General features: G+C 39.9%; 3 protein-coding genes across 3 annotated transcripts in view; 2 read left to right on the forward strand and 1 right to left on the reverse strand.

Annotated features, from left to right (window-relative positions):
• Positions 1–8,767, forward strand: part of LOC142344573 (eukaryotic peptide chain release factor subunit 1-like) — a 271,614-nt gene extending 262,847 nt beyond the window's left edge. Inside the window, exons 8-11 of the mRNA XM_075396350.1 lie at positions 1,562–1,691; positions 2,263–2,553; positions 7,136–7,210; positions 7,904–8,767. Coding sequence (XP_075252465.1) covers positions 1,562–1,691; positions 2,263–2,553; positions 7,136–7,210; positions 7,904–7,992 — 585 coding nt within the window. The 3' untranslated portion in view covers positions 7,993–8,767. The remainder of the gene's footprint in view (positions 1–1,561; positions 1,692–2,262; positions 2,554–7,135; positions 7,211–7,903) is intronic.
• LOC142344571 (putative H/ACA ribonucleoprotein complex subunit 4) overlaps positions 1–18,781 on the forward strand; it is a 556,150-nt gene that overhangs the window by 262,844 nt on the left and 274,525 nt on the right. The window lies entirely within an intron of this gene.
• LOC142344569 (sodium/mannose cotransporter SLC5A10-like) overlaps positions 1–18,781 on the reverse strand; it is a 262,692-nt gene that overhangs the window by 158,287 nt on the left and 85,624 nt on the right. The gene's annotated exons all lie outside the window — the stretch shown is intronic.

The following is an 18,781-nucleotide window of genomic DNA, read 5'->3' on the forward strand; positions in this document are numbered from 1 at the left end:
CGTTACAAAATGTATTATGCTGAGGGATAATTACTAGCCGCCGTCAGCCTCTTAACGGCTACTATTTGGGCTCCAAAAAACACTTGTCCCGGAATAAACAGGTAGCGTACTTTGGGCATTAAATTCTCTTGTTGCCTTTCTATTCATAGATTCTAAGTTGGCGAATCACCGAAAATGTTTTGGTTTTCGAGACACAAATTTACGGTGTGAAGGGTAGTTCTTAGAGTTTCACCCCATCACTTCTCATCCCGCCCTACTTCACTCCTACCAACCCCCCCCCCCCACTTCACCACCACTCCCTACACATGTAACCCAGAGCGCTTGATCCCCCCGGCGCGCGCACCCGCACACCTTCAAAATAAAGCTGAAGCTATTCTCTCTAAACCGTAGCTAGCTCCTGACGAAGCCAAGTGCTCGCTGGTCCTTTTCAACCAACTGTATTTACGTTTTTTTTTCCTTTTAAAGTTAACATTCTATGAATTGAACGGAAAGTGAGTTTTTGACAGACTAATAAAACTTCTTTCTTAAAGTATTAGCTCAGCGACGAAGCTTTTTGCAGCCTTCATTTAGTTGTTAGAAATGGTTCATGAGATTTATTTTTTTATTGATTTTTCAATGTTGACTTTGAAAAGAAAAGCGTCTTATTGCAGCACGGTAATTGATAGATGAGTTTTGGATGCTTGAACTCATGAAATCTAAATTTTGAAAGTAACGAGATTCCCAAATAACTTTAAAGCTGAGAGCTTTAAAAATAAAACCACAACCATAGTTGATTTTCTTTACTGTCAGAATTTATTAAATATCAACATGATCAAAATAATTTTGCAACAGCTGCGCTCCTAGATTTTTCTTGAGCGTTTGGTTCAAAAAATCATGACAAGTATTTTAAAAACATTGACCTGCCAATGCTAATATCATACAATACGCCGATGATGCTCTTTTTTACTCGCCCCTAAATTGTAGGTGTTAAAAATGAATTAAAAACATCTCGGTGTTATTTCGAATAAGTACGAAAGCCATTCATTAGTGGTAACGAATCAGGGTTTCAGGAGAAAAAAAATACTGTCAAAGCTTGCTAATCTTGAAGCAACAAATTTGATGCATGTAAAATAAATTGTGTTATATCTAACTGTTTTTAATTGCTCTCGAACGAAGTTTGATTCATTTATCGTATTGGTCTTTATGCAAAATTTTGGCTTGATCGTTTTGACTTTTCGAGTGACTTTTTCGCACTTGAATTTTTTTTGCGTGGTCTGAAGTTTTCTCTCATTTACAAGTGTCAGCAGCTGTACTCAAGTGGTGACAGTTCACTACTAAAAGCCAGCTGAAAATTTCAAACGAATTGATTTCAAGGAAATTGCCCCCCCCCCCCCCACGGCAACAAACTGAAATAGAGTAGGGCCCACGCCTGTAGTTCAAGAGGAATTCATTCGACGTTAATCTGTGTTGTTCTGAATAACCGCTCAATCTGAGATGTACATCAACGCCGCATTTTTGTTGAAAAAGTTTTTGGAATCCGATCTTCCACTCAATTCAATTATTGTACTGTGCTGTGTTGTAGAGGTTGCAGCAGAAGATCCTGAAGGTTGTGGATGTTTCGTATGGAGGAGAGAATGGATTCAATCAGGCCATCGAGTTGTCTGCCGAGGTGCTCTCCAATGTCAAGTTCATCCAGGAAAAGAAACTCATTGGTTTGTGACAGCTTCAAAGTGATCCTTTTTTGCCCAATCTGATTTTCTTTGTTACTGCCGTAAACGGAAAAATAAATCATTGAATAAAGGCATTAGTTTACAATTTTGGCGCAGATGATAGTTGGGCTGGAAAATGGTACTTTTTCTCCTCATGACGATAAAACGATTCAAGTTGTTGTAGATTCTTTCATTTAATACAGCTTTAGGAACTGCACTTAATTTGCGTAATTACAAACCAAAAGTGCTTTTAGTTTTTTGATAGAAGAAAATCACTGTTTTTCAGGACGATACCTCTCAGAGACAGGGCTATTTGGACAAATTTTTCTGGTATTGTTTGTTAACTGCTCTTTAACGAAGTTTGAAGCAATTATTGTAAACGGGTGTCTAATGTAAAATTTTTGCTTGGCCGTTCATGCGCTTTTGTTCTAGAACTTTCTTCGCTTTTAAATGACTTTTTCACACGCTAAGCTACAACCCCTCTAAATTCGAGAGCAATTCATTCGCCGCTACGACGTTTATCGGTTTGTTTTGCTGCCTTGCTAATATTTCATATCCGGTTGCATTTTGTCAGGACGCTATTTCGACGAGATCTCACAGGATACAGGAAAGTATTGCTTTGGAGTTGAGGACACTCTGAAGGCACTGGACATGGGAGCTGTAGAGACTCTGATCGTGTGGGAGAACCTGGCTATTCAAAGACACGTGTTGAGACATGCAGCAGAGGAGAAAGACGTGGTTCTGCACCTGACTCCTACGCAGGAAAAGGACAGGACTAACTTCATCGCCTCAGATGGGGTAGAATTGGAAAGGGTGGATGTGATGCCGCTGTTGGAGTGGTTCGCAAACAACTACAAAACATTCGGTTACTTCCTAATAAATGACAACGACAATTCAAAACATTCAAGTAGTTTTTGATCTGAGAGTACTAGTCATTTCTTTGATGGCGGAAAAAGCAATGCGTCGGAGTACGGTAGGAATCATTATTGACAATAGCCCCTGTATATTCTCATTAAGAAACAGGAGTTTCTGTTTTTTCAATCACAATCGGGGTTACGGGAATCAATGGCGGCTATTTGCCGGGTATGTTTTTATAGCTGCGAAGCTGTAAGCTGAGCGTAGCTATATTGCGGTGCTCTTGGTTTTTTTTGTTTCGTCGTCTGACGCTTCATTTTCGTTTTACATTTGTTCTAGAACAAAGTTGATTGTAAGAGAACAGATTGTATGGTCCGACAGCCGAGTGGTTAAGGCAACTGGCTGTTAATCAGGAGATCGCCGGTTCGAGACGCGACAGGGAAGTTTTTTTTGCACCCAAAAACAACCTCCTTTGAAATAAACTTGTAGGCGGCGGCGATAACTATTATCAACTCACTTCTGTATCTTTTTCCATCTGTATTTTACGGCACGCAAGTCTATTTCGCAGCTATTCCGGCAATCTGCCGGCTATGTTTAAACGTGTTGGTGTTTTTAATAGCCGCCTTCATCTTCTCAGCCGGCTATTATAGCGCTCCTATTTTTTTTTTACTTCGTCGAATAAAAAAATGTTTCGCTTTACCTCATTTTGCCGCCTTTTCAACATTTTGCGTGAAATCTTTTTGACTTCTCTAGGCTAGTTTCTCTCTTCTCTCATTCTGCTAAAAGTTATTTTGAACATCAGTTGCTCAGCAAAGCAATTCAAAATGAACAGTCAGTATAAAAAATTGAAGTCAGAAATAGAAACGGGATAAACCCATAAAGCCCAATTTTAGATGCCCGCTATTTGAACGTCGGTCCTTTAAGTATTAATTACCTCTCTCTAATGCTTATTGTTATTGATAGTAGCCCCTGTAGCCTCTCTCTAAAAAACAGAAGTATGTTCAACTACGAAATGCCATCAAAATAAATCGGACTTAAAAAAATGTTTTTGTACAAAAATCTTTTTTTTTCAATATCTTCTGTTATTTCAATCCCAATCATGCTTATTGGAATCAACGGCGGCTATTTTCCGGCAATCTGCCGGGTATGTTTTTTAATTGCTCTCGTAGAGAAGCAATTATTGTAAACGTGTGTCTTTTTTATGCAAAATTTTTGCCTGACCGTTTTGATTTTTCGAGTGACTTTTACGCCCTTGACTTTTTGCGTTTCGCGTGATCTAAAATTCCCTCTCAAGCACAATTTCAAGCAGCTGAACTCAATTGGCGGCAGTTTAATAACAAAAGTCAAATGAAAAGTGCGCTGCGCCGAAACTGGTGCCATTTGTCACTTTAAATCTTATTAGTGTTATATATTAATCTCTAATGTGGTTATTTGAAGCCCACTATTGAACTTCTTAGTCCCATTTAGGCTCTGCCCCTCCCCTCCCCCCCCCCCGACTGAAGCAGGCTGCAATTGATTACGACGTACGAGCAATTCTTCGACGTTTAGTCGGTTATGTTCGAGACTTGAAGAGAAGTATTGATACTGCACAGGTTTTTTATTGTAGCAATTTGTTCATGACTTGAATTTAACTTCTTTCTTTTCGAACATTTACCTCGCTTTTTGAAAATTGACTTGTTTTCGACCCTTTAACAAAATCTTTAGTTTGTAATGTATAGTAGTGAACTGCTGGTAATATTCAAGGTGAAAAATCGTGTTGAGAAATTTTGATCCCATGAAAGTCCTTCTTAGCTATCTAAACTATAGACGAACCACCTACCTATCGAACGTCAAACTCCCTTGCTCAACCTCCCGTGATTTAGATTTTTCTTAAAATAATAATAATAATAATAAAAACTCCCTTGCTCAACCTCCCGTGATTTAGATTTTTCTTTATTCACAAGTTTCAGCAGTTGAAAATAAGTGGCGGCAGTTCAATACTTCAGGTGAAATGAAAGGTTCGACCAAATTGGAAAGTTTTTTTCACTTTGAAGATTGTTAATAGTTATAGTGGTATATAATCTCTAATGACGTCATTTGAAACCTAGGGAATAATTATTCCCCCTGCCTGGAGCAGGCTGAAAAAGATACGAGCTCCACTAGTCTTTCGAGAGCAATTCTTCAGACGTTAGTCGGTTATTTTTGAATCTTGTTGGCCTTTTTCAAGCGACTTTTCGCGTGATCGAATTTATCGTCAGCGCCTTTGACTTTTTTTGTCTTCGAAAACGAGATAAATTGGTAAAACAAGAACATTAAGTCAGTGTTCAGTTCGCTCACAGTAGTGGTGTCAAAGAATTTGAAGAAAAATTTATTGCTCGTAACAATAGCAAGTTCTAGACCAGTCACAAAATAGCATTTGGTGATCTATCAAGAAGACTTCAGATTTACCCTAGTTGGGGGATTGTCATTCGCTATTTTCGAAATTAATAATTTTATTCATAGTTAAATATACGGACCCTTTTGTCATGGCTCTATATTTCTGACGTTGGAAGTTTGGAGTTTTACTTCAGCATCTGACTTTTTAGTTGTTGCTCCGATCCCACTTGGGGGGGGGGGGACTATATACTCAAATGGGTTTTTTTGTTCAGGCAATTTTGGCCGATCGATATATTTATCGTAGAGGAATGTGAGTGGTATCATTGAAAACCTCGTCAAGTTCAGAATTCGAAATTTAAAAGATTTTTTGAATTTCGTATTTTTCGAAGAGTTATCGAGGTTTAAAGTTTTGTGTGAACACGGGATATTTGCATGATTTTGTTCACTTTTAGCGTTATTTTTGTTCAAATTAAGAGTTTTTTTCTATAATATTAATTCAAAATTTCAAGCTAAAGTACGAAACCACGTGTGTTACGAACGGACGAAAGGCGATAGAAAGGGTAGTTCTGGTCTCATAGGGAAGTTTACTATAAAAAATGGAGTTCAATTTGAGAGCAATTTTTTTAGAAAACTTTTCCTATTTTTGTTTTTTCGGTCACTTAGAGACTGGTTATTTTTTCTTTTTGAGGTTCCGTTAATGACAAATCTCATTTGCAGTCACATAATGCCCAATGAACAAAAAATGCGTTTTCAAAGAATCACTCATTTTTTGGCATCGACTCATGACATAAATTTAACGAAATTTTGATTTTCTTCCAAATTTCTAGATTTAGAAGTTTCGTAATTTTTTCTAAATTTTTGGAGTCCTATGGCAGGGACGCGCTAACTAAAAGTGCAATAGTAATACAATAAGTGAACCTATATAGTGCTTTTAGGGGGCAGCTCATGGCTGTTAACACTTCAAAGAAAATTCGAGAAATTATTCAAAATTAACATTAACGAGTCTTAAACTTATTTTCGTGAATTTTAGTAAGTCTCTGTAATAACAGAACCTCCCTTATTATTACTGCAACAAATGACAGGACGTGCCTTCTTGTTACACAACATTGTGATATCTTATTGATTGCTTATGAATCTCAAACATCCTTGTCTTACCATCGAGGCATAACTTAGCGTATTTAAGCTATTGAGTTTAATGGCGTTGATACTACGGGTTTTCTCAAAAATTTCATGGTTTTATTGTATTCGATCATACTTGTTGTTTTTTTTGAAGTCATATTGTTAAAAAATAATTTCATTGCTAATACAAAATTATTTGAAAATGGAAGTTTTTCCTGAAAAGTTTATTTTTTTAATTGCTTCAACAATTTTCTCGCTCATTTTTTTTGAATTTGTTGTTTTTGCCTGGGTTTTTTTTTTGTAGCGGTCAAATGATGACTGGCCCCATAGGCTTCTAATTGAGGCTTGAATAAATGATTTTACTCAAAGCAGTCAGTTTATATCGAATAGTCTTAATGTTTTTGATATTATTCGTTTTCAATTATTATTTATACTTTTCAGTTTTTTTCCTTGAACTTGTAACATCATTGAGAAGCCTCAGCCAATTACTTGTTATTCAAAAATTAAGTGGTCTATTGATATCATGTCATTGAAATCTAATGAATTTCAAGATTTCTGAAATTATTTGGTTTAAAAAATGATCGTTTTTTGAATTTCGCCTCATTATTTCTTCTTTTTGTGAACTTGTTATCTAGTCTCATTAAAGGAAAATTCCAATCTCTTGTGTAGTTATCAAAAGGTTAATTTGTGTAGTTAAGGTTTTATCCGGTTGCATTTTGACGTTGTTACTAGGTGCCTCTATTTAGATATTAAGTTTTTGCCGTGAAGTTTTTGTTTTTGCTTATTTTGTTGTTTGTTTTTTTTCCTCTTAGTCTTTTTAATGGCAGATCTGGTGAGCTCTGTAATTATTCATGGCATTATGTAATTAATTATTAGGTTGTGTAACGATTTTTTAAAACTCAAACATCTATTTTTGATTTTCTCTTCATTTGGTTGACAATTAAGTCAAAAATGTAGATGAGCTCGGGTCGGAACATCAAGTGCGAACACACATTAACGAGCATCCTTGTTTGACTTCAGTATCATTTATTTTTTTACTCGGAGTACTTGTAAGTTAAGCAGAATCAACTGCGTTTGATACTCGCTATAAATACCTTTATATGCCATTGTTATTTCAGGAACTACTCTGGAAATCGTGACTGACAGGTCTCAAGAGGGATCTCAATTTGTGCGAGGATTTGGAGGCATCGGAGGTAATTGTCCACATGTATATATGCTCTAAGAATATAGTTCATCTGCTTTTCTATTTATATCAATACTGACGTAACAAATGCTACATTTTATTTGTTATGACATCAGGGCCACTTGATTTTATCACGCAATTACGTAAGACCTCTAAATAGACTATCAGTGGTATAGATCTTCATATATTGTTCTTGAATGGTAGTCGGAGCTGTGTAGCTTTCGCTCTTTTCTACAGACTAGTTTGTTTAAACAATTCACTTTAATTACAACGATTTGCATGGTCATCTTGGTTGTATAATGCTCGGCTATGCGGTGTGATCGACCATGAAAAATTGTTCAACAGCTCGTTATCCTCTAGATCAGTAAGTAAACAAATGTTAACTCTACTAATATAGTTTATTGAGAAGTCGTCAAAAGCTGGATTAACAATTTAAAGCTTTCATGCTCCGTACTCAAAATGTAAAAGATGTGCGGTCGAAAATGAAATATGAATTTTTGGAAGAAGGGACGTTTATTTTACCTATATGTTAAAGTTCGTTTGCAATTTTCAAAAAATATGCGGTGCGATCTGTCTGAAAAATGGATTGTTGCATGTATTGGGAATGTTAGGTCCTCAATGTGTTGGGTATCATAGCCTACTTAATATTTCGGTTTTGTGTCGGTTGCTGACACTCATTGTTTTTCGTTTTACTTGTTTTCAGGTATTCTGCGTTACAAAGTGGAGTTCCAGAACGAAGAGGACTTTCTGTTAGACGGCAACTTGTCTGATGACTCAGATGAGGGCTTCTAGCAATTGTGTTCTGCCCCAACACGCCACCCCACCCCCCACTTCCCCTCTCTACCAACAACCTCACTCGCAACATCTAAATTAAACAACACGGGAGACGTGAGGGGTGAGAGGGATAACAGTAACACAATTACGACAGCGGAAGGGGAGGGGACTATGGGGTGGCACCATTCGATTGGGGCGGGACTCTTTTTAAAGGCACGGGCCAAGGAACGCAAAGGAATTGAAACAAAAATTACTCTACCTGTTACAAATCTACGGAAAAACAGGCTGGCCTAAGAGAAACATCCGACAGAAGCTGCTGCTATGGTTTGAAGGGAAAAAGAATGCAAACTACTGAAACGATCGGCGAATTGGCTCATATTGACTTTGGGGTAGTCATGCTTGCTTGCTTAGGGCAAATTCATTTTACACAATCTAAGGAGAAACTGGGACTGGGTGCTTGCATTGTGAATGTGAATGGAAAAAATATTGCGTCTTTTGTGCCAAGTGTCTGAATTCGGGTCTTCGTTGTCCTTTTGAGCGATGCGACAACATTTCTCTTCTCTTTCGAAGACTAAATATTAAATTCAACTCAATTACTATTTTACGTCAACTCAAAATGCGACTTAGAATCGTCTTTATCCTACTCGAAAGAACTGAATGGACTCTGACTATGACTGGTGAACTAACTTGAAAGCTTTTAAATTTGAACTAGCATTTTTTTGAATTTTATTACCTGAAAGTGGATTTTAATTTCATTTTTCTTGACTGGGGGAACAATAAACTATTTTGTCAATTTTTGTTCAAATTAAATTTCAAGCTGAGGGAAGGAGGCCTTTCTTAGCTTTTTCAATTATTGCAATAGGCTTTTCCCGTGGTGAGATAGAGATAGAGTAGTCAGACCAATAAAGATCGCGTACATTTCATGGGTTCTTAATTGCAATAATTGATTGTGGATCATTTGTGAGAACATATTAATTGCTCTCAAGTGAAGGTTATAGCAATTTCCGAGGGGCATCAACATTGAATAGTTTCCTATGTTATCAATTGTGCACCGGCTTTATTTGACTAGTTTTGCTTACACTTTCTAATAATATTGATCATACTGTATTTGGATAGAATTTTCGTGTTACCGTGGCCATCTGACTTTTTGGTACTCAAGAATGGATAAACAGACAAAGACCGAAGGGCATTAAATCGCTGAACTGCTGTCTTAGAGCTTTGGTAGTCTAAGAGTACAAATAACAGAAGCTGCAGAAAAGCCATAAATAAAATCGTGGCCTGAACTGCTATCAACCCATGCACCCTTTTTCTTCTTTAGTTGCTCTCGACCAAAGTGTGAAGCAATTATTGTAAACGTGTTGGTCTTTTACGACTCGAAGAGGAGTACTGGTATTCTACAGGTTTTAATTTTAGCTACAGCAAGTTTCATGACTTGAATTTTGACTTCTTTCGTTTCGAACATTCAAACGTTGTTTTAGCTTTTTCATAGTGAAAAATTTTGTTTTAAACGATTCAACAACAGTCATATTTTTTCAATAGCCGCCCTCATCTTTATAGCCGGCTAATTTTGGGGTCCTATTACGATCCAAAGAATTGTGATTGCATTGGTGCTCGGTCTTCTTTTACAACTCGAAGAGGAATAGTTTTCTACAGGTTTTTACTACTCGAAGAGGAGTATTGGTTTTCTACAGGGTTTTACGACTCGAAGAGGAGCATTGACATTCTAAAGGTTTTAATTTTAGCTACAGTAAGTTTGTCATTACCTGAATTTTGACTTCTTTCGTTTCGAACATTTACCTCTTTTTAATTGTTGACTTTTGTATTCGAACACTCTTCGCCATACACACCTACCCAACAACCCCCTAGCAAACCCTCTCCCCCAACACCTACATATCCTCCCCCTACTTACCGACACACCTCGCCAAGCTGCTCGCACCTCCTACAACTATTAACAACCAACACCCTCAAACTTAAAAGAGCGTCTGCTTTTTTCAAAACGCTATAGTTATATTAGGCATTTTAAAGATGTTTAAGCACACAATAGAGTAGTAAACACACAGATAGAGATAGAGTAGTCAGACCAATAAAGATCGCGTACATTTCATGGGTTCTTAATTGCAATAATTGATTGTGGATCATTTGTGAGAACATATTAATTGCTCTCAAGTGAAGGTTATAGCAATTTCCGAGGGGCATCAACATTGAATAGTTTCCTATGTTATCAATTGTGCACCGGCTTTATTTGACTAGTTTTGCTTACACTTTCTAATAATATTGATCATACTGTATTTGGATAGAATTTTCGTGTTACCGTGGCCATCTGACTTTTTGGTACTCAAGAATGGATAAACAGACAAAGACCGAAGGGCATTAAATCGCTGAACTGCTGTCTTAGAGCTTTGGTAGTCTAAGAGTACAAATAACAGAAGCTGCAGAAAAGCCATAAATAAAATCGTGGCCTGAACTGCTATCAACCCATGCACCCTTTTTCTTCTTTAGTTGCTCTCGACCAAAGTGTGAAGCAATTATTGTAAACGTGTTGGTCTTTTACGACTCGAAGAGGAGTACTGGTATTCTACAGGTTTTAATTTTAGCTACAGCAAGTTTCATGACTTGAATTTTGACTTCTTTCGTTTCGAACATTCAAACGTTGTTTTAGCTTTTTCATAGTGAAAAATTTTGTTTTAAACGATTCAACAACAGTCATATTTTTTCAATAGCCGCCCTCATCTTTATAGCCGGCTAATTTTGGGGTCCTATTACGATCCAAAGAATTGTGATTGCATTGGTGCTCGGTCTTCTTTTACAACTCGAAGAGGAATAGTTTTCTACAGGTTTTTACTACTCGAAGAGGAGTATTGGTTTTCTACAGGGTTTTACGACTAGAAGAGGAGCATTGACATTCTAAAGGTTTTAATTTTAGCTACAGTAAGTTTGTCATTACCTGAATTTTGACTTCTTTCGTTTCGAACATTTACCTCTTTTTAATTGTTGACTTTTGTATTCGAACACTCTTCGCCATACACACCTACCCAACAACCCCCTAGCAAACCCTCTCCCCCAACACCTACATATCCTCCCCCTACTTACCGACACACCTCGCCAAGCTGCTCGCACCTCCTACAACTATTAACAACCAACACCCTCAAACTTAAAAGAGCGTCTGCTTTTTTCAAAACGCTATAGTTATATTAGGCATTTTAAAGATGTTTAAACACACAATCGTAATTTGTTCAATTTATAAACCACGATAAAGCTACTGTATTGGAACACATCAAGGCAAAGCATCGTTTACTTACAGGCAAATCTAGCTTGATCTTTTTTAGCAGGTAATTGTCTGAGCCGATTTTCGGCTCAGATTGGTAACTGATACGTTTTTGAAACAGAAAAACATTAAGCTTAAAAAGAGCGCAATGGATTTAGTATATTAGTAGGCTCAACGAAAATTATGCTAAACGAACTTTTTCCGAGCCAAATAGAAGAGATTTTATGTGCATTCAATCTTTTTGTAAGGCTTACATGGTTAGGAAATTACGTAATCTTTTCTCGCTGGTTGGATTGAATAGATTGTTCATTTCCCGCTTTTTTTAAATAGCGCTTTAAATCGATTGCTCATTTAGTTTACACAGTAACGTCCTCCGGCCCGGAAGAAAATGTTGGGAGGATCGGTACAAGCTTAACGAGTGGGCGGACGACGTGGTTAGGTGTTATTGCGCCTAGGTCGGACGGGTCGGCGCTTACAGGCGTTAAGCGACGTGAATTTAGTGCGTATTCGACCAGACAAAAAGTAGTGTTCAACAACTCATCTGTGAGGCGACGCGTACTGGGGATAGTGTACAGTTCTTTTAAAACTACGGACTAACCTCTCCCAGATGCCACCTTGGTGTGGCGCACTGGTTGGGCCGAACCTCCACTTAATGCCGTTATGTGCAAGTTCGGCTGCAATGTTAAGCGTATTCCATTTCTCCACACATTCATGGAGCTCTTTCTCCGCTCCAATGAAGTTCGTACCATTATCCGACCAAAGCATAGTAGGAGTACCCCGGCGGGAGACGAACCGCTCCACTCCCATTACACAGGAACTAGTGTCCATGGACGGGACAACTTCAACATGGACAGCACGAATAGTGAGACAAGTGAAGAGAAATCCCCACCTCTTCTCGGTAGTCCGACGAATTGTGACGTAGAATGGGCCGAAGTAATCAACCCCGATGTTGGTAAAGGGAGGAGACTGGTATGCGAGTCTCTCCTTTGGGAGGTCTGCCGTGATAGGTTGAATGGTTGCTGCACGCAACTTTCTACACAAGACGCAGTTTGATTTGATGGAACGCAGTGTGGAACGTAGTTTGAGGATGGCATAACGTTCCTGTACCTTTGACCGTAAGTAATCGATGCTCTGATGATGGTTCTTCAAATGAGTATGCCGGAGAAACAGTTTAACAAAATTATGACCCGCATCCAGCACGATAGGATGCTTAGTGTCAAAGTCAATTTCCACTAGCCGTCGGAGTCGACCAGAAGAACGGATGAGACCATGAGGCCCAATAAACTGAGCAATGCGGCTGCTCTTCTTATAGGATTTGTTGTCAGGAAGATCCCTTCTTTCGGTGTTAAAGGACTCCTTGAACCAGGTACTGGAGATGACGCTCGGCTTCGTCAAGCTCAACAGGGTCCACTATTCTGCCGTCTACGGTACGGTAATTTTCATGAGATGGTAAAAGACGGAGCACATATGCGGTGACACGAAGTAGTTTTTGATAAGAACTGAACTCATCAAACGGGATTAGATTAACGCTTTGTTCCTTAAGGGGATTGGTTACGGATGCAGCTAAAGATAAGATCGAGTCATCATCTTGTTCCTTGGTTACAACGCCGAGCTTGGTGTTATCGACGACGTCAGTATTCGTTACGAAAGGGAATTGCTTAGTTCTCAAGAAGTCAGGACCCCATCACCCAGCTACTGGATTACAACATTGAATAGTTTCCTATGTTATCAATTGTGCACCGGCTTTATTTGACTAGTTTTGCTTACACTTTCTAATAATATTGATCATACTGTATTTGGATAAAACTTTCGTGATACCGTGGCCATCTGACTTTTTGGTACTCTAGAATGGATAAACAGACAAAGAACGAAGGGCAGTAAATCGCTGAACTGCTGTCTTAGAGCTTTGGTAGTCTAAGAATACAAATAACAGAAGCTGCAGAAAAGCCATAAATAAAATCGTGGCCTGAACTGCTATCAACCCATGCACCCTTTTTCTTCTTTAGTTGCTCTCGACCAAAGTGTGAAGCAATTATTGTAAACGTGTTGGTCTTTTACGACTCGAAGAGGAGTACTGGTATTCTACAGGTTTTAATTTTAGCTACAGCAAGTTTCATGACTTGAATTTTGACTTCTTTCGTTTCGAACATTCAAACGTTGTTTTAGCTTTTTCATAGCGAAAAATTTTGTTTTAAACGATTCAACAACAGTCATATTTTTTTATTAGCCGCCCTCATCTTTTTGGCCGGCTAATTTTGGGGTCCTATTACGATCCAAAGAATTGTGATTGCATTGGTGCTCGGTCTTTTTTTTTATAACTCGAAGAGGAATAGTTTTCTTCAGGTTTTTACGACTCGAAGAGGAGTATTGGTTTTCTGCAGGGTTTTACGACTCGAAGAGGAGCATTGACATTCTAAAGGTTTTAATTTTAGCTACAGTAAGTTTGTCATTACCTGAATTTTGACTTCTTTCGTTTCAAACATTTACCTCTTTTTGATTGTTGACTTCTGTATTCGAACACTCTTCATCATACACACCTACCCAACACCCCCCTAGCAAACCCTCTCCCCCAACACCTACATATCCTCCCCCTACTTACCGACACACCTCGCCAAGCTGCTCGCACCTCCAACAACTATTAACAACCAACACCCTCAAACTTAAAAGAGCGTCTGCTTTTTTCAAAACGCTATAGTTATATTAGGCATTTTAAAGATGTTTAAAAACACAATCGTAGTCTGTTCAATTTATAAACCACGATAAAGCTACTGTATTGGAACACATCAAGGCACAAAAGCATCGTTTACTTACAGGCAAATCTAGCTTGATCTTTTTTAGCAGGTAATTGTCTGAGCCGATTTTCGGCTCAGATTGGTAACCGATACGTTTTTGAAACAGAAAAACATTAAGCCTAAAAAGAGCGCAATGGATTTAGTATATTAGTAGGCTCAACGAAAATTATGCTAAACGAACTTTTTCCGAGCCAAATAGAAGAGATTTTATGTGCATTCAATCTTTTTGTAAGGCTTACATGGTTAGGAAATTACGTAATCTTTTCTCGCTGGTTGGATTGAATAGATTGTTCATTTCCCGCTTTTTTTAAATAGCGCTTTAAATCGATTGTTCATTTAGTTTACTCAGTAACGTCCTCCGGCCCGGAAGGAAATGTTGGGAGGATCAGTACTAGCTTAACGATTGGGCGGACGAGCGATCGACGGCGGAGCGGGCGACGCTGTTGGAGCCGTAACGGATGTTTTCAATCCGAGCAGTTGGATAGTAACCCCTAGTGTTGCTTTCTCCAACGATCCAATCTAAATCACCAACCTTGAGGTGCTGCTCGGCGGGCGTCTGCCACTTAGATCTGCGGTTCAGCGCTGGTACATACTCCTTAAGCCAACGTGTCCAAATTGCATTGGCGTAGGACTGTGCACGGGCGTACCGCTTACGATGATCGAACTCGTCGACGCCAACGATAGACGGAATTCTGGTTGCTTGGTTACCGAGTAGAAAATGGTTAGGTGTTATTGCGCCTAGGTCGGACGGGTCGGCGCTTACAGGCGTTAAGGGACGTGAGTTTAGTGCGTATTCGACCAGACAAAAAGAAGTGTACAGTACTCTTTTAAAACTACGGACTAACCTCTCCCAGATGCCACCTTGTGGCGCACTGGGTGGGTTGAACCTCCAATTAATGCCCTTATGTGCAAGTTCGGCTGCAATGTTAAGCGTATTCCATTTCTCCACACATTCATGGAGCTCTTTCTCCGCTCCAATGAAGTTCGTACCATTATCCGACCAAAGCATAGTAGGAGTACCCCGGCGGGAGACGAACCGCTCCACTCCCATTACACAGGAACTAGTGTCCATGGACGGGACAACTTCAACATGGACAGCACGAATAGTGAGACAAGTGAAGAGAAATCCCCACCTCTTCTCGGTAGTCCGACGAATTGTGACGTAGAATGGGCCGAAGTAATCAACCCCGATGTTGGTAAAGGGAGGAGACTGGTATGCGAGTCTCTCCTTTGGGAGGTCTGCCGTGATAGGTTGAATGGTTGCTGCACGCAACTTTCTACACAAGACGCAGTTTGATTTGATGGAACGCAGTGTGGAACGTAGTTTGAGGATGGCATAACGTTCCTGTACCTTTGACCGTAAGTAATCGATGCCCTGATGATGGTTCTTCAAATGAGTATGCCGGAGAAACAATTTCCACTAGCCGTCAATTTCCACTAGCCGTCGGAGTCGACCAGAAGAACGGATGAGACCATGAGGCCCAATAAACGGAGTACACAGCAATGCGGCTGCTCTTGTTAACGGATTTGTTGTCAAGATTCCTTTTTTCGGTGTTGAAGGACTCTCCTTGAACCAGGTACTGGAGATGACGCTCGGCTTCGTCAAGCTCAACAGGGTCCGCCATGCTGCCGTTTACGGTACGGTAATTTTCATGAGATGGTAAAAGACGGAGCACATATGCGGTGACACGAAGTAGTTTTTGATAAGAACTGAACTTATCAAACGGGATTAGATTAACGCTTTGTTCCTTAAGTGGATTGGTTACGGATGCGGCTAAAGATGAGATCGAGTCATCGTCTTGTTCCTTGGTTACAACGCCGAACTTGATGTTATCGACGACGCCAGTGTTCGGTACGAAAGGGAATTGCTTCACAGTTGGCGACGTGGTTCCATTGGTCAACGCTGGTGTTCTCCAGGATTTCACAAACACGATTTGCAATGAAGACGGGGTGTTTGTTTGTTAGAGTTTATCCACTGCAATACGATGGTACTATCTGTCCAAATAAAGACTTTATCCACAGTAACCGTCAATGCTCGACAGTTTTCCCTTTTTAAACGGGCAGCGAGGAGAGCGGCTTGTAACTCCAACTTAGGAACTGTCATTACCTTCATAGAAGCAACACGGGCCTTGCCCAAGACAAACCTGTGGAGTTCAAGATGTTGGGATGGTCCTGAAAAGTAATTTTTGGTATAGTGATCTCAGCTAACCGCGGCAGTTCAGCACACCAGGCAAGGAATCTGTCAACTGTGTCTTTAGGTAACTCGTCATCCCAACTTTGTCCATTGACACGCCAAATGTGTTTCAAGATTAACCGAGCACCAACAGTAAACAGTGCAACAAGACCAATTGGGTCGTATACCTTTGACACTAGACTTAAGACCAAGTGCTGTGTTAAACTTTGTGATGGTGCTGTTAGTACCCCTACTTACAACCAGAGTATCGTTGTTGTGATCCCACTTAAACCCAAGCACGTGCATTGATTCCTCCTTCGATGAAACGATGACATTCGGTTCAGAGGATTGAGCAGACTCATCAATTTGGTCAGCCAGATGTGGTACATTGCTTGCAAACTTAGTAAGCTTGAACCCAACTAGATGGAGAAGATGTACCAATTCTTTCGACCTAATGAGGGCCCTCTCGGGGGATTCCACTGAGTCTAAGTAATCGTCCATGTAGAAGTTCTCAAGGACGGCTTTCGCAACTTCTGGGTACTCCTTAGCATTATCACTTGCCGTGCGTTGAAGTGCGTAGTTGGCTCAGGTGGGCGAATCTTTTGCCCCAAAGATGTTGAGTGTATACTGGTGTACCACAGCATTTGATGTGGGTCCTCCTGCCACAAAAAGCGCAATGATGGCTGATCACAAGGTAACACTCCAACTTGGAGGAACATTCCCTCGATGTCGGCTGTTACGGCGAAAAGATGTTGTCTGAACCGTAGGAGTACATAGATTAGGTTTTGTAGTCAGTCAGGTCCGGTGAGTAATGACTTATTAAGAGATGCGCCATGGAATTTTGCTGCTCCGTTTAGTACCCTACGAACTTTGCCCTGCTTGTTCGGGTTAACAACCGGATGCTGTGTAAGGTACCACTCTCGTTCCAAGCGGCTGTGCACTTTATGACCCTTACTACGTAGCCCTTGTCTTAAGTCCTCTTTGACGGTATTCGAATACTTTTCCCTTGAAGTCTGGTCTTTCGTAAGCCGCTTTTCCAAAGATTTCAATTGAACCAGCGCCGAGAAGTAATTCTTGGGCAGTTCGATGTTATCTTCAGCCCATAGCATTCCAACATTGGACGTTTTTCCATTATGCACTGTGGTGTTTTCAAGAATATCAAGCGCACGTGCATCCGCGGCGTATCGAGGGTGTACTTGCTTAAGTGCGTCGTACCAAGATTTTACCTGACTCGCGAGTTCAAAATCCTGCTCCATATTTGCTTTAAAACAAGTCGAGACTAAACCTGAAGACGACTGTAGAGGGCCGCTTAAAACCCAACCTATGGGTAAGTGAACAGCGAAGGGCGAGCACTTCTCGTCGGCAGCGAAGTACTCTAACGGGCGGATGGCGTGATACACATGCTGTCCCAGTATCAACTCGATGTTTCCTTAGCAATATATGACTGGTTCTAGAACTGCTAGGTGCGGCCATGATTCCCGAAGTGCTTTAATGTTGATGACATTAGCGCCTACATTCAAATCTTCCTTTACGTAAGGACTGACTTTAAATGGTTCAAATGCTTGGTTGTCGCGTGTTGTTACAATTAATTCAACTAACTTAGTGTTTACAACCTCCTCGGTATTTAAACCCTTGACTGCTAGTTTCAATGCTGTACCGTGCAAACCAAGTTTCAATGCTGTATCATTGGGCACCGAAGAGTTTTTGCAAGCGGTATCGCACAAAACTAAAGCCGTGGTATCTTTACCAGAAGAGCTATTCAACTGTAATTCAGTCACCTGAAGGAGGCCTTTCACATTACTCACAGATGACAAAGTGGTGGTCTTTTTCGATGATTGGACACTAGGACGTTTACTTTGATTAGCGCCAGTATTAGAACTACTATTGTTGGTTGAAGGGGCTTTTGATGGATAAACCCTCTCAGCTCCATGGAGAAGTGTATTGTGGGAGCTGTTGCAACCGTCCTTCCTGCATTTCCTAGGAATTGGGCATTGCTTGAACATATGCTTTTCTCTTAAACATGAGAAACACAGTTTTGCTTCCGCCACTACCTTTGCTTGCTGAGTGGGAGACTTTTCTTTAAATACCCTACACTCCCAGATGCCGTGGTTACCTTTACACATAATGCAGCGAGGTGTTGGAGGCGTTGCCGATGTTGAGGCTTGTTTCTGAGTGCCCTTAGTTTGCCTATTAGCAGCAAAAGTTCCTGAGGCAACTTTGGTCTTGACTACTGAAATGGTGTAATCCTGAGTTCTTGCCTTCGATGAAGATTTTTTCATTAAATCATGTGCCTCGGCCTTCTCCTTCAACCAATTGTTGAAGTCAAGGAGTGTTGGCTTAACCCAATATTTCTTCACTGTGAAGAGTGACCAAGACTCATTAATATTGGGCGGCAATTTTTGCACAGCCGTGTTAAGAAGTGAGGCGCTCTTAGAGTCTTAAAGTCTGAGTCATATGAAAGTGATTTAAAGACTCTAACAAGACTTGAAATTGTTGCAGAATAGTTTATGATGTTATCACTATTGTGCATCTTTAATGAAGAAAAAGAGCTGAGTTTGTCTAAGTGTGCACTGACTA

Source organism: Convolutriloba macropyga, chromosome 8 (assembly GCF_964194025.1).
Source record: "Convolutriloba macropyga chromosome 8, txConMacr16.3, whole genome shotgun sequence".
In the NCBI taxonomy this organism is placed as follows: Eukaryota; Metazoa; Xenacoelomorpha; order Acoela; family Convolutidae; genus Convolutriloba; species Convolutriloba macropyga.